General features: G+C 42.4%; 1 protein-coding gene across 1 annotated transcript in view; it reads right to left on the minus strand.

Annotated features, from left to right (window-relative positions):
• The window catches only part of DMRT1 (doublesex and mab-3 related transcription factor 1), a 63,216-nt gene that overhangs the window by 14,586 nt on the left and 32,145 nt on the right, over window positions 1–16,485 (minus strand). The window contains exon 4 of the mRNA XM_009327297.1: window positions 16,308–16,470. Within this exon, the coding sequence (XP_009325572.1) occupies window positions 16,308–16,470 (163 nt within the window). The remainder of the gene's footprint in view (window positions 1–16,307; window positions 16,471–16,485) is intronic.

The following is a 16,485-nucleotide window of genomic DNA, read 5'->3' on the forward strand; positions in this document are numbered from 1 at the left end:
AGACGGAACTCAAGGTTCAGGATAATGTTACCAAGCGGCAGAATACGTGGAGAAACAAAACAAAGGCACAAGGTTTCTCTCTTGTGTAGCTGTACTAAAGGAAGGAAATAGGATCCTAAGAGCTTCAATAATCATGTATAACTTTTTGGTGTTCAGCACAGAAATCCAAACATAACATTATTTTGGCTGAATGCCTCTCCATTCTTGGGTCAGAAAGGCTGCTAATCTTCACTAGCATATCAGGAAAAAAAGGAGGGTATCACAGTTTGTGCAACACCAGGACTAGCCATATAAATGTAAATGTTAATTCTGGTCACCCCTCTTTACATTTTTATTGTTGACGATGTCACTTTCAATCTATAAAACAAGGATGAAATCCATGCCCATCCTCATCAGCCATAACGCTCAAAGAGTAACCAAATAGCTAATAATGATGGCCTCAGCTCTTTCAGGTTTAATGACAGTCTTAATTTTAGAAAATACTGGCTCAGTGCAGAAGTGCCATATTATACAACTTAAAAGTTTTTTTTGGACATGATTTGCAAGCTTTTGGAAATCAAGAGGTTACTACACAATCAGAGAAAATGCTAAGTCTAATGAAAGTGATCTGTTATGGTAGATACAATAGATTTTTCACTTGCAAAGAACAGATTATTTTTTTTTAATGCTCTTATAATGCAAGCTTCTCTGCTGGGAAGGGAGAAAACAAGGACCTGCAACTCAGACCACACTAGCAAAAGCAGCAGGAGGTTTGTCACCAACTTCAGCATGAGCAAGACTGTACTCACCAACAACTGTGCTCAAAATTGAACAAGAAGGAAGAAAGAAGCAGCCTTACAATTTACAGCTTACAATTTAAGTGAATCTGCAGTTTAAAAAGCCTAGAAGGCTTTAAAGTGACTTAATATTACCATGGCATTACCATTTTTAATATTAACTTTAATTTGGAAGCAAGTCAAGTGGATTTGCAGTAAAATGGTTCAACAAGTATTGATGAAACACGCAGCACAAGATAGGTATATGCATGAACAGAGTAAAAATGTTGCTACTTATTTTAAAGTGAGATTTATGCCCTCCGAAGTTTAGGAACCTCGCTGCAATAAGTCACAATACTTGAGAAAATAGGGACAAAAACCGAACACAAAACATTTTTGAGGTAGTCAAATAAGTTAAATGAAGTTTCACACAACATTAGGCTTAAGACAGACCTGCTGCGTTGTATTCATATTTATTTCCACGAACACAATAGCAGTATTAAATGCAGACTGTGAAACGCTGGTGTGGCGCAGAGGCTGGTCCTTCTCCAAGGTGAAGGGCCAGCCTCTGGCTGACTGTGTGCCACCAGCCAGAGGGCATGGGCTGCGCCTAACGATGCTGCTGGTGCTGCCAGCAGCATCTCCTCAGGCCCAGGAGGTCCTGCTGACTTCCTACAGCCATGGCGATGCAGACCTGGTGGGACGGTCAACCCAGCAGTGTCCAGCACTTTCTTCAGGATCCTGACAGCAGCAGCCTTGCTAGGAAGGGCCGAACTCCCCTGAGATCACAGTTAACGGTCTAAGCTGTGGGTCAATAGGGCCTAAAAACCTTGGTCGTTTTAGTCTCCTACAAGGGTAATAGGTCACTTCAGTGCTAAGTGAACTTAGCACTTCCTTACTAAGGAAGTAAGTAACCTTTCCTTACTAAGGTTTCTGGAATGGGCTCGACTGCATCTGACCAATTTCCAACATGTGCTTCCCTTGCCCCTGCTTGCCACAGTCTGAAGTCAGGAAGGTGAACCTTAAATCATGTTTAAGTGGCAGAAAAGTTCTAAAATAAATAAACAAATAAATAGAAAATCAGAATTTTATTATTGTCATCTGTTGTAGAGAAAATTTTAAGACAGGTTCCTTGGGTCTAGTGGGCCAATCCAGACACTGGTGGCTGTGTCGAAGACTGCCTGCCTTCAAGAGGACAACTCCAATGCTACACCTCAGTTAATTTCAACAGCACTGAATGCAACTCTGGTCAATACAAAACTGATTCAATGCTGTAAGGGCAAGGCAGAGAGGAGAGAAGGGAAGCAAAAATTGGAGCTCATCCTCTGCTGCACCATACAGCCCTGCTGCAACCCACCGCAGACACAGGGCGGTGAAAGGGGGAGAGGGCAGGGGCTGCAGGAGCTTGCACCATGCAGCATACCTAAGTAGCTGGCGCTGTTCAAGGTCAAGGCAGGCTTTTTACTTCCCTTGGAGGATGGGGCAGACACACATCTCTGTCTCCCTCCACACATGTAGCTGACAGGCACATTGGTTGACTGTAGCAAAAAAAGCAGATGAAGTGATCCAAGCTGGACAGTTAGAGTCAGAGGTACAGAGGTCAGCCCCATGGCTGAGGAGGGGTAATTACTTTCAAACTAGGGGCCAACCCACATTCCTCTCTCCTCACTCCTTTCTAACTACAGTTTAGGCAGTTACAGCTTCATCTGGGTTAGTCCCTGCAAAAGTATCCACATAACAGGAATACAGCAGACCCCTCTCAACAAGCCAGTGTTGTTTCACTCCAATGTAGACTCTCTTTGCACAAACCTACGTGTAGCATTTATGCCTTGGAAAAATTAGAGACTCAGTCCACAGAATTAGTCCCTGGAAACACTTGTGACTCAGGGAAGAGCAGGGGCAAGATGTGTTTTACACAGCTGGTAGAGATAGCTTTATGAACTAGAAGTTCCTATTTATCCAAGAGAGGGGACAGCAAAAACTGAGATGAGCCAAGTTTTGATTTAGAGTATTTAGGAGGTTTTAAACTGTATTTAAGGGCACACAGCTAGCTCAAATCTGGCTCAGAAGGAAATTTATCAAAATGTGGTTTATATAGCCAAAAGCCAATACAAAAATCCGCTAAAAAAATCTAGCGTAAACAGTTGTTTTAGGGTGGGAAAATAAAATACTCCTTGCAGTGTCTGCAACTGCTCTGAGACAGAACTTGGAAGGGAAAATGATTTATAAATGAACAGGAGAGAGAGCTCATTGATTTTTCTTTTTCTTTTATGTCCAGAAAGGAAACAAAAATAGTGACAAACTGGACTAAAAACATCCTTTTACTTTCAGCAGTCTAAGACATGATTAGTGCCATGCTTGGGGTAAACAAACATGCCACCCACAGCATACGGGGTGTGATTCAGACCTTATGCAAATCTTCTACTTGGGAAGCTTAACTGATTTAACAGATACCGTGAGAAAAACATCAGGCATAGAGCTTTAAAATTGGCATTGTAAAATTACAAAAAAGCAGGAAATAAATGCAAAGATGTTACATGCCAATCTTAAAGAAGAAACAAAAACACAAATTTTTGGTTTTATTTCTAAATGACCCGGGAGTCCTACATGATTAACTTGGCTCCCACTGTTTCCGGATTATGTATTAAAATGAATCTCAACAAATGAAGTGTTCAATACTTCAAAACCAACCTCCAGATGTTTTCAGATTTTTAAGATAAGCATATTTCAGAAATAAATGCCGCCCCCCAACAAATCCCTTTCAAACATTTTTGAAGTGAGCTGTAATACGCCCATCTGTGCTCAGATGCTTTCAGCTATTCTCACATCTTGTCCAACCTGTAGGTGCCAAGCAGGGTAGACCCTTTTGTAGCAGAGGTGGGGTACACTGCAGGGAAGTATTAGGGAGCTGTTGGCATGTCCCCCACGGCCGCGCCACCGTGCATGTGCTGTGATGCCACAGGAACATGCTCTGCAAGCAAGAGCCACGCCAGCCCAAGGCAGTGTCACTGCACACAGGCAGTACGACCGCTCACGGGAATCAGCGGGCAACCAGCCTGACAGAAATCACCTAGCCACTTCAAGTCTTCCCCTTAAAACACCAACAGCCCTAAAAGGTTAATGAAAATGCTGACACCTTCCTAATCACAGAGGGGAGAGCGGAGTGCCTCTCCTATTCTGATTATGCACAATGAGCATGAATATGCATTCATATTATGATCTTATTTACACGTGTGGAAGCAGCAAGGGGAAGCAAATACTTTTATAGCACGCAAAACAAGTTCACTGGCTTTGCACCAGCGTAGCAAGACAAGTCTGGTATTTTTCCATTTTTCAAGTGAAAACACACTTTGTCTAAATAGTTCTTTGTGTGTCCTCGGTATGGCAGACTAACAAAATGTCACTTACAAGCAGAAAGCAGCTGTAACACTTGCATCTCTGATGTACTTCAACAGGTTTGGAAGAAACGAAATATAATTTATTATGGTCTATTTAGCTCTGCAACAATTGCCCTTCAAAACCCGAAGGAGAACAATGTAATTGAACATACATGCCTTCTTCCCTGCAGAAACCTCAAACAGCCTCAGGCAAGAGCTAATACAGATGTAGTACAAGGCATTAAAAGAGTGGTGGATGCTGTAGCTAGCAATTATCCTGGTATTTAACCAAATCTATCGCTCATCAGGAAAGCGTTTAGTGCAGTAGTCGGAGCGAGACAGGCTGACACCGAGTACAGCTACTTAACTGTCCCCTCCAGCGATTACACTTTCTCAACCCGAGAGTCATGTCAAATTAAACAACTACACATTGACTTTTCACTTCTATAAACATTAAGGTATGATTGACAACTCCTGGATGCTGTTAAGACAGTCATTATAATCAGCCAACATACTGTTAGCTTATTTGTAGTGTGGTTTTTTTTCCCCTATTCTGAGCAATTTCCTCTTGGACTATTTTTACAGTGCTCTATAGATATGTTTGCTTTGATTCCTTGCAGGGTCACTGAAACAAAATGCCACCCCCAACCACGAGACCTTTGTACGTGTGTGGGAAAGCAACATAAAATTAAGTGACTTGACCTGGCATACAAGATTCCTTTTTTCTTCTTAGTCCCGGCCAGGACTTACCCATTTAACTCCAATTTGGAGATGTCTGGACAGCAACAATTGGATGCTAGCACTGCACTAAATACTGTTAATGTGGCACCCTTCTGGAGTATTTGTCCCAACTCCTTCCCTAACTCCTGGAATTCTCTTTCAATCTATGTATGGCAGATACTGCAAGACGAATGAGTCACCTGCAAGAATGGGAAATTAAATGACAAGCTCTATGATAGCGTTCTGAGTATGTATTTGTACAGACCTCAAGCTTCCTAAGGCTATTACAGCGTCCCTATGTCAAGGCACCGCTTACTATACATATCTGAAGACTGCAGCTTAGTAAGGTTACTAGAAACTGAACAGGTACATAAAGCAGTCAAGGTTCTGAAGAAATACGTCCCTTTGATTTTATATGCAACATTCTGGTGCCTGAAACCACTACATTATAAGTGACAGCTTTACTCTCTAGCCCTCTAATTCAAGCCACAAGAGTAACATAAAAGATGTCTAAACTTTCTCCTCTTAAAATAAAAGGATAAAGTAAAAAAAATTTTCATAAATAATGCTTAACACTTCTACCCTCTCACCCCCCCATCATCCCTAAGAAACCTCACTGGATCCTTTAAAGCCTCTGGTAAAGAAGCAGGTGAGATTAATACTGTACCATCAAGCTAATTATGAATACAAACAAGTCTAGGATGCTACTGGTATGCCTGGAAGCCTCTGTATTTATGTGATTAGTGGATCTGAAGCTTTACCTTCGTACTGCCCGCAGCAGACTGAAAGGTAAACTTTACAGTGTTGGTTTTTTTAGAAAACCATAATTAATCAACTAACTAAAATCAGTAACAATAAACACATTTGTGGAAACTGTTCTGAGCTAGAAAAGTATGATTTCACTGCAGGATTAGCACTCAAAGCAAGAACAACTACAGGAGCTGAAAACAGCCGAGGAGGACAAATGAAGTATAGTTATCTCTCCTCTCTGGTAGTCCCAACTGCAGTCACTCTCCTGTTTCCACTTCTGAACTGTATTTAATACCTGAGCATGGGTCTCAGGAATCTAAAATTAAATATGACAGTATTTCAAACATCCCATCTCTCCCTCTGGTTGAAAAGCCAGACAGTAATAAAAACAAAAGACTTCAGTGAAGAGTCCAGAACATGCCAACTCTGTTTCAAATGCAGAGGACAAGGCAGTCACAGCACTAAAGACAGTGAAATACAACAATTTCCAGGTTTTGCAGTATAGCACTGAAATAGCATCATCACAGGAAGGACTTAAAAACTTTGCTGGTCTATCTCCAGTCTTTTCTTTCATTTCTTTTTAATCAGTTAACTGCCACCAAAGCACCTAACTTTCACTGAAGCAAGTTACTGTCCTTGTCTGTAGGCCAACCAACACAGCGTGCTTTCCACTTCATGCAGCTGTTTAACTCCAGGGATATTTCTCAGACTACCAGATCCCCAAGACAGCAGATTTATCTCCAAAGACTCAGCCTCAATTTACTCATACACAAAATGTCTTGGTTATATTTTGCATCGACTTCCTACTTTTGTAATCGGACAAAGGCACCTACTATTTTATCTTTTTCTCAATGACCTCGTGTCCACGCTGCAGTTGAAAGAAACTAAAACAAGCAGGGAGAACATCTGTCATTCCAGCAGACAGCCAGATGTACCAGTAACTTTTGTAGCTTCTGTATTTTAAGGTTTCTGGGTAAATTTCCGCCAAATCTTCTGCTCAAAGATGCATCTCCCAAGCTCTGGGAGACATTTGCACAAAAAAACAACAAAAAACCACCCAAACCGAAACCCAGCAACGGGCCTTAGCTCCATTTCGGCGGTTACCAGCCGGCTGCATCATCTCTACATCTCAGAAGCAACCTCCTCCAGCTGAGCTGCTCCCGCAGCATTCTGCCTCGACAGAGCTTGGCTGCCCGTGGGGTGCACCCACACGCAGCCCCGTTCGTCCAAAGGCAGCACACCAGCTGTATGTGACACACTCACCTCACAGGTCCCCTGGCTTTGCTACTGAGAAGTTCAATGTGAGCATCTGCTATAGCAACCCTACAAAAAAACAATTAACCTAAACCAAAAATCCCTTAGGAAAATTCCCACTCTGTATTTCTAGCCAGGAATCGTAAAATTACGATATTCAAAGAACTGTACTTTCAACAGTATTTTTGAAAATAAAAGGCTACTTCGCTGAAAAGCTAACGCTAAAATGCAGCACTTTAATGAAATACTGAAATACTTTTAAGAAATAGCATAAAAACAAGACAGGGTCCCGTCAGAGAAATCTGTATTTGACCATGCACAGTGTCCGTATAGAGAATGTGCGCATAGCATGTGTGTATCCATATATCCATATATATATATCTCTATCGATATAGGCACCCACACACAAGTACAGGTATGTGTATATTATATATATTATATATATAAAGCTAACTTTCAGTCCTCAGAAAACAAAAGCTATCCCCATATAACAGCCAAATTCCTACATAACTCAATTTCGACATCTCATCTGGTGTGAACTGCACTCATTCCTAGTGTAAACCCCAGCGCGCTCTGCAATGATATACTGTAATGTCACATTGCAATCTGGATTTACTATAAAGGGCTGCTGACGAGTTTCAGAGCAGTAAACATTGCTGCGAGGTGTATTTCACACTGAGCTGGTTTTTATGAAGAACACTTCACCGCCCAGCCACGGCACCCAGATGATGAATGGTGAAAGATGCATGACAAGCTTCATCATTGTTTGTAAATCTTAACTGTTCCTGCTCACTAACTCTGCAGGCAATTTTCAAAGACAGCGGCCGACAGAAGGACAGCACAGCTTTCCTGAAGGTTATTCAACTTGTACTTGGCCTAAGCTATGCCTGCGAGGAGCACTGGAAATAAACTCATCGGTTACACTGAAGCATAGAATTAAAAACATTTGATGGGCAGGCACGCTAATGGTTGCTAAATTAAGAAAGCCCATTAAGTAGCCTTGGTATACATCCCCCACCCTGCCCTGCAGGGTTACATACATCATGCGCAGGCAACATACCCTGGTATTATTTACACATGCAATATAAATATGCATATTTATAAAACGGGCAGAATGAATGATGGGCTGTCTGCTCACACACCACGATTCCCCTGTATCTTGTGCAATTACACACAGTGCTCGACTCCAGTCCTCCAGCTCCTTTGCCCACTGCTCGTAGGAAAGCTACTTCTGTTCTCTTCTGTCAGAAGTTTACCCTTGCGACAGGGTCTAATACACAGAGAAAGAAGACTACTCACGGCATGCAAGCATGGCAGTGGGGAGAGATGTTTGTTTTCCCTGAGACCATTCTGGTGTGGGAGCAGTGCCATGGACTGCAACAACCTCTTGCAAAGAGTCACAATTCCGCTCACTGCCTCCCTGCTAGAGGCGAAGCCAGTCTACACCACACTACAGAGTCTCAGAAATACTGCCTTTTTCTTTTCATTTATCTTTTCTTTAGAGATCAGTAGCAAATTCTTCTTTTGCTAGAGTTTCTCACAATCTGCAAAGGGTTGCTAATGGGAATGCCTTTATAAGCAGAAGAGGCTGCAGGAGCGTTAGCTCCGCTGCAGACTCTCACCTGAGCTGCAAAGCTGGTGTGAACTGTGAGATGCTCTACGCAGACCCTCACACACAGAATATGCTGAATATGGAGTGAGTTTTCTCTTCTCTTAACCAATCAAGCTATCAGGATGCAACTGCACATTAAAGGAAAGCAAAGAGGCGAGCAGTACCACTGTTTGTTACAATTACAAACCATGCCTGGGTAAGCACACTGTTGTCACCACTGTCCTGACAGGATGTCTTCATTTGTTTTACCACTTCACGGTAAAGTTTGTTTCACTATTAATGATTTCTATCAATTTCTGCTTGTAGTGGAAAAAATCAGAGTGTCAAACCCACGCTGGGTGTAAAATGAAGCAGCTCAACTGAGAAGTATCCAACACACTTTAAAGTGTGAGGAAAAAACCCATGCAGCCTCACCAGCTATAGTAACGTCCTCCGTCCCACACAAAGAGCAGCTTAAACAGGCAGAAAGTAAGTCCAGGATTGCAGTGGGTGCAAACCACGTGGCTCTAAAATGCTCCCAGCTGCAAGAGGGACTGAGAAGAAACCTCCCTCTGTAAAAAAAGGTACAGGAAAAGAGCGAAGGTGTCCAGGGAAAGCAATCAAACACAGCCATTACTTATCCCAGGACAGCACTCTGGCAGGGGCTTGCAGGGAGTCGCTGATGCCCGGCGTGGGACCCAGCGCTGCCACGTGCACTCTACAGCACGCCATCAAGGTGGCATCGCTCGCCGTGGAGCCTGCTCTCTGCTGCACCCTCAGCAAGGGCCAGCAAGAGCGAAGGGCGCGCGTCAAAACCCGTCATTTTCAGACCAGGGTTGATGGGACACCGGGAACTTCTTTTCATAGAAGAAAACTAAGAAAAGTAGAGATTTTGGCAGTAGTCTTAAATTTATTGTCTTGGATCCGCACCTGCTGTGGCCCACTGTATCGCTGATTTGATTTTCCTCAGAACAGGACTTTCCTTAAATCCCTGTTTTACCAAACCAATACCTGCAAGCCTGAAACACCGGCTTGAATTTTAAAAACCCTGCACCCTTTGATCCACACAAAATATTATAACGTGGATAAATACATGCCATGACAAAAATCTTTCTTCCACTGCTGTTGTGGTTTAACCAGCCGAAACCAGGACAACTGCTCAACAACTGTCCAGGCTGACCCCCTTCTGAGCGGACGTGGTTTTGCTGGTGTGGGTGGATGGGGTCCCACTTGACATCCCCTGAGCCTTCAGGCTGTCCCACTCTCTCTTGCTAGGGCGCCAACAAATAAAAGCATTCACAAGTTGGTTTCATGAGAGCTTACCACTCCTTCTAGAGGATGCTAAAGCCTCACTCCAAAAATATCTGCATTTCTAGAAAAACAGGCTGGGGGGAAAACTAGCAAAAATACAGCTTGTTCAGCTCCTGCGGCAGGACCAGCAGCTTCCCCCAGAGCAAACAGCAAGGGCTCATCAGCTACCCTGGCATCAGTCAGCACAACTCATGAATCAAACCTGTAATTCTGCAATTGCCCAATAACAAGTTGCTTTGCTGCACATATTATTTTATTTCTGTGTGCTTTTGAGTGAGCGCAACATAAAGGTTGCATTTAGAGAAGAAACTACAAAAATAAGCCTTTTAATCAGAAATAAACTGAAGCAAAATGGGATGCAAGCAAATGCCTACATTCATTTCTTTTCAGGAATTCCCTTCTCTATCAATCAGACCTTATAAAGTTATTTTAATAATAACTTTACAACTTTACTGTAAAAATAATTTACAAAAAGGCTTCAATACACAGGAAAGTGAGTTGCCAGAGCTTATATTGAATATGCCTCACATTCTCAAATGTATTTTGATAGCTGCTTTTACAGCTAATGAAACGATGAAGTATGAATAAGAATGTCACAAATCAGGGTTAGCAGCTTGCTTAAAAGATAAAAAAGTACCCAAACCCAACAACTGTCTAGTCAGCTAAGCCCAAAATTCAACTTTTTATTGAAAATGAAAGTGGCATGTTAAAAGGGCATCTGCCTAAAAAAGTGTGTAAAATGTTGCAATGCACATGCACAACCAGCAGTGTAAACCAAGGCCTGCAGAAATGCAGTTTAAAATCTGCTTGCCATCTTTGTAATGAGCGCCTAAGGGAAGCTGCATGCAGCATAGCCATCGGGAACTGTAAGTAGCAGCAGTGAGAATGGACAAAAAGAGATAAACAGTTGTGCAAAGATCAAGTGACCCACTTGAACTGACTGTTCAAGATCTCCAGATTTAGATGATTTATCCCTTCCTTTCTTCTTTTGTCTTATTTCAAAATTTACTTGTGAAAGTTTTATGTGAGATGGATAGTGGAAAATACCGTCTGCAGTTTCAGCAAACACTGATTGTTCCTTCATCACTAAGGACAGCATACTCTTGAACAGAGGTCACTTTTTAAGCAAAAGATGGGACAGATAGACACACACACACAAAACACACAAGCTAAATATTGCTGAAGTATATCAGTTCTAGGAGCAAAATTATATGCTCCCCACATATTTTGCTGCTGAAACCCCTCGAAATTCAAGATGTATTTCTGCTGGTGCTCTACTGAAGAGGCGCATAGAAAAGAAGTGGTACCTCTCAGGCTTGACAACGCCCAGACCCCAAGGGACTGCAACAGCTACTCTTCAGCTTACGCTGATGGAGGAAAATTTGGGCTATTTTCTGCTGTTGTACCCCACTTCTTTAAGTGCTTCATTAGCATAACTCTGCCAGTGCACCTTGCCAGCTGGCTGCAAATGAAGAGCAGATAGACGCAAGGCTTTTTTCTGCTCTTTGGGGTAATTTCTTAGCCACACCAAACCAGCCTGCTTTGTTGCAGTGCCATGCTTGCAGAAAGCAGTTCAGGTTCAAGGGCGTGGTCTCAAAGACCTGTTGTGTACCAGGCCTCCTTGACCTCTCTGATCCTGCAGCCAGGTGCCACCTGTGGCTCTGGAGCATTACTCTTATCTTGCATGCATTTCAAGGGCACAGGTTCATGCAAAGATACCGTATGTAGGAAACCTCAAAAAAGGGGCATAACTTTGGTGCACAGTAAGCCGGTCTGAAAGAAACATGCTTTTGCCAAAACGAAACTTTTTGTCTTAAGCAGGGAGACTGTTTCCAACATGCCCTTGATTGTGAAACCACTGGAGGAGGCTCTTTACAGAGCTGCTGCAGTTCGGGCAGGCTGCTCCAGTGGCTCAGCACTGTTCTCCATAGAGCATCCAAGCAGAGAGATGCAAGGGTGAGTCTTTAAATGCAGACCCTAGAAAAGTCTGTGCTGCCTTGATTTCCACAACTGTAAAACTGGGGATACCAGTTATCGAACTTCTAGAAAGGACTGTGAAAAAGTGTTTTGAAAGGGTTGGAAGCTGTTCTGCTTCCAACAAAAAAACCTGTTACTAGAAATGTTCTCCTTCATAAAATGGTGTTTGCTGATTTACACAAAACTGTTGACCTTTTCTGTATCAAAATGAACACTTTATATCACGTTTTTTTATTTGTGTTTGGGAGGAGTTTCAGGGTCCTGCTTTATGTTCAAGCTGCAATACAGCACTGCTCCACTGCTTCATTACTTGTGTTTCCAACTGTCCCGACAGACAGGAAAATAAAAATTCAAATCCATTCAGCAGCTAGAGCAACATTTTAAATGCAAGCCATCTCCTTCACCACGGGCACAGACACACAGAATAATTATCTCAACATTGCACATAATAATGACAAAGAGGAGTTTTTATTCCACACCAACTTTAAGACAAGGTAACTACTTTAAAATCAAAGGTGTCTGTAAATACAGGGATGTTTCTCCTTTGCATCCCTCTATTTGGATGTTAAATTTTTCTGCCACTCTCCCAAACCTGGAAAACACTCCCATACAGGTAAGCAAATGCTCGACTTTTACTCGGTGGAAAAAGGACCCAGAGAAAGGCACACAGTCCTGACCCAAGCATGTGCTCTCTTGCTCTCTCAAACCAAAGTCCTGTGCAGGTATTTCACAAATCTAAGTGCAGGAGGGACCGACTCAACATCAGTGGAAGGTGCTACCCAATTCTGGGCAGAGATCCAATCCTGCAAAAGCCCCATTTAAAAAAAAAAGCAACTGTCCCTCAGAAATCAATGGGAATAAGGCACTTGGCTTTTGGAGATTAAATACCCTGTTGTGATCCACTCTAATTCCTCCACTTCTTGCACAAGGATCTCTCAGCTTGGCTTCTTCCAAAAGAAAGACATATTTTAAAGTATGCTTTGGATGCACAGGGATTGATAACAAACTCTCATACATCTTTTCCTCTCATTGCTCTTGCAGAAAAAAGGAGAGGAAAAATCTTTTGAAAGTACAGAGTACAAAATCCCTCTCATATCTAGAAATTATTATATAAAGCTTACAACCTGGTGATCTAAGAGAGCCCTTTGAAAACATCCTTTTGCCATTTGTCACTAGTTTATCTTCTTTTTCTCCCCATTTTCTCCAGTTTCAGCTGGAAGGGCAGCAGCTGTGTTTGTTGGAAGCAAAACCATTTTACTTAGAACCCCTTCAAATTGCAAGAAGGTTGACTGACGGTGTTTTGCCATTCAGAAAATGTCAGCCCATTACTATATGCAACACACTGTAACACGGTATGACCTCATGTACAAATGTCAGAAGCTTCCCGAGAGCTTCGCATCATTCACAAAGACAAAGAAAGTGTAAATCAGCAGTCTGCTAGCTCATCTCCCTTTCAATATAACTGGTCTAAGCAGGCAGTTAACTTAGCAAAAAAAAATTAATGAAACAGTCTGACTGAAATACTAACTGAGATAATACATGAACTAGCAAAACCTCTATAAAGCTGAAGTTACAACTGAAGCGTGGGTAATAGACTGTATGTGTTGTAAGACCATCTCAGATTTGTGCTTGGGAATTTAATCACCATTTTTGTTAAAGATACACGTTTCTGATGTTTTGAAAGTTTGGCTGCAAAATGAGGTTTTCATCTTGACCTGTTGCTCTTCTATACGCGCTGTTACCTTCCTGTAAAATTTCTGCATTAACAATATCTAAGACTTCACATAGATCTTAAAAAAATTAGTTATGGGCTTGCTGCAGGAGTTGTTAGGTGAAGTTTTACAGTCTGCATTATACAGCAAGTAAGATTAGATGATCCTAATGTTCTTTTCTGAACCTAAAATCTATGAACATGTATTCTTAAGACAGAAAACAAGTCTCTGAGCATGGTTACCACTTCAACCGCAGAAAAGGAAGGAGTAAAATATGATTTGTTTATTTAAAACATGCACTAGAGTTGTCTTTAGCAAGTAGCAATCACTAACCCTGCACAAACATGTCACCAGGCTTCATACAAAGCCGTCAGGCATTGTACAAAAAGTTCAGCCCAACAGTCAATGGAGAAATGTGTAAGAATATGTCTTTTGTATGAGACAGCACTTGCAGCATGGGCAGTCAATACTTTGGGGGAATGGGCCACCCTCTTTAATACACAGGATCCACCAGTCACAGCCTGCTGGCTGACTCAGCACTCACACAGGTGACAATAAAGAGGCAAAAAACCTCAAACCCTCTGAGGACTATGAAAAGCACCAGAAGAAAAACATCATGGGAGTGTAAATCATCAACTAACAGCCTGAGAATATTATTTTGTCTGTAGATGGAAAAAGTAAAAGCAGTCATCTCCCCCAAGAACATGCATAACAAAAAAGAAGATGTTAAGAAGCCTATTAAATGGGTATGGTCCTGCTCACATGTTCAAGTTTCTCACAAAAATATTGGTGCCTCTTTCACCCACTAGCTCCCTGCTATGGAAAAACACTTCTTCAGAGTCTGGAAAATGCTGTTTGATCTCAGTAAATTACATCTCACTGCTTGTCGGTTTCTGATTGATGGTGTAACTTAGGGAACAATATCTGTGTGTGGAATACTGTCTGGAGAAGCAGTCAGGGATTATTGAAAATACAGTATTTATGCAGTTTAAAAATCAGTGGCACATTACGCACAACTTTTTTCTAGAGTGATGAAAAATTACTGAAGTGCATTTGGGAACAAAGGGTATAAGGTCTTTTGTCTATTTGTAAGAACACTCGACTGGTAAGACTTCTTAGTGAGTTAGTAGTGATGGATGCAAGAAAAAGTGTCAACCGCAGCTGAGCATAAAGCCAGCGGCTTCTCCAACCAATGGGCAGAAAGGAAGACGTCACTGTTCAATGGTGGTCAGAGAAGAGGGAAGAAAATAAAATTGAAGAAAAGAGAAGGAAAATGAACCAAGGACCACTGATTTCTCTAAGCCATTTAAAACTACTGGAGAAGGAGGAAAAGTCTAAGGTTTCATCACACCACGTGTTGTTTCTTCATCTATCCGATACGTCACAGTTAGTTGGAAGACTTTCAGAAAACAGCCACTCCGAAAGAACAGCCACCTCCTCAGCATAAATCATTCTGGAGTTACTGAATTCAAGGGCTCAGTGCTGATTTACAGCAGCTACAGGTATGACTTTATACAAATCTCACCTTCCAAAACTCCATTTGAGTCCTTAAGGTCCTGTCATGACACGACCACCGTATTTTTCACCACAACACAAATGCAACAGACACCATAACATCAGCCACAGAAAGGCTATCACTGAAAACAATTATGGAACCTATGCAACATACATCCTTCCATCAGATATAAAGAGGAGAAGATTAATTTCAATGTATAAGTGCATCAGAGAAGCAAATGAGGATGGATGCTCTTGCCAGTGGTGTGACTCTGTGAAAAAAAAAAAAAAAAAAAACCAAAAATTTGGCAGGTGTAAAGTAAATGAAAAGAAATACTTCCCACAGACCATACAAAATTAAACTGCCAAATTCATTGATTGCTACAGAGAGACAAAAAAGTGTGAGAAGCTTATGGAAGGGTTAGCTCAATTCACAGAGTGCAGGTCTGCTGCTGTTAACTGAAATGATGGTTCAGAGGCAATCAACAGCTCAGGACACCTCTGAATGCTGTAGGAGCGTGAGGGTTTTGGACATACGAAATAGGATCACCCTACTCTGTCTCCCTTCTTGTTTCTCTAGCATCAGCTACTGTCCTGTTCCAGGGACAGGGAAGCAGCTCAGTGGTGTTGGTCTACTCCAGCAGGGCCATGTTAATGCCTGTGTGTGCACTCTACCTGCTACCGGAGCAAGGGAACAAGGAAGTGAGAGAAACATTGTCAAAACCACAGGGTAAATTCACCAACGCTTCCCTGGAAATTATTGCAGATTATAGTAATCCTTAGGACAGCCAAGAAACACTGGATATGAAAAGAAAAATTTATCTGCAGTAGTTTTAAATGAAGTAACACTGTGTGATGAGTTTGAAAGCAAACAAGGAAGCAAGTCTACAAAGGGCTTCACGACATGGTTGGGACGCAGGAATAGTTCCCACACGTGGTTCAGAAAGAAGAGGACAGCAAAGGCTCAGTGGGAGGCCTGTGGAAAAAATCACAGACAGCATTTCTGAGAGGGAAGATAATTCTGTGGTTGGGGCAAAGATAATTCCTTGTTCCTGTGAGGGAGCCAGGTGGTGAGCACCAAAGACAGCACCTCACGTGACTCCTTGTACAACTTAGAGACATAAACAGGAGCAGAAAGTTACAATTAACTGCGCTCCTGAACCATGAGACTTCAGAATTACAAGCTTGCACTACTGTACAGTAACAGCCTTATGTTGCCACCGCACGACAAGCCTTCCAGAAAACAGCCACCATCTCGTAAACACCTACTTTCTGATGCCTAGCTTCCTTCCCAGCAGCAATCCACACCTCCTGGGTGCCTGCCCCAAGGCAAAGCGGTCCCAGACACCCTGGCAGGTGCACTTACCTCTTGCTTTTGACTCCGAGTAGGAAGGGATGTCCTCAGAGGTCAGGATTTGGGGGAGGCACGTGGGAGCGCCAACCCCCTGTCCCAGGTAGGAAGCGGGTGGGTAGTAGGAGCACATGCGGTACTGGGAGCTGACGGCGTGGCGGCTCTCCATGCCCTTCATCTGTTGGAGAGAGAA

Source organism: Pygoscelis adeliae, unplaced genomic scaffold (genome assembly GCF_000699105.1).
Source record: "Pygoscelis adeliae isolate BGI_AS28 unplaced genomic scaffold, ASM69910v1 Scaffold26, whole genome shotgun sequence".
NCBI lineage: Eukaryota > Metazoa > Chordata > Aves > Sphenisciformes > Spheniscidae > Pygoscelis > Pygoscelis adeliae.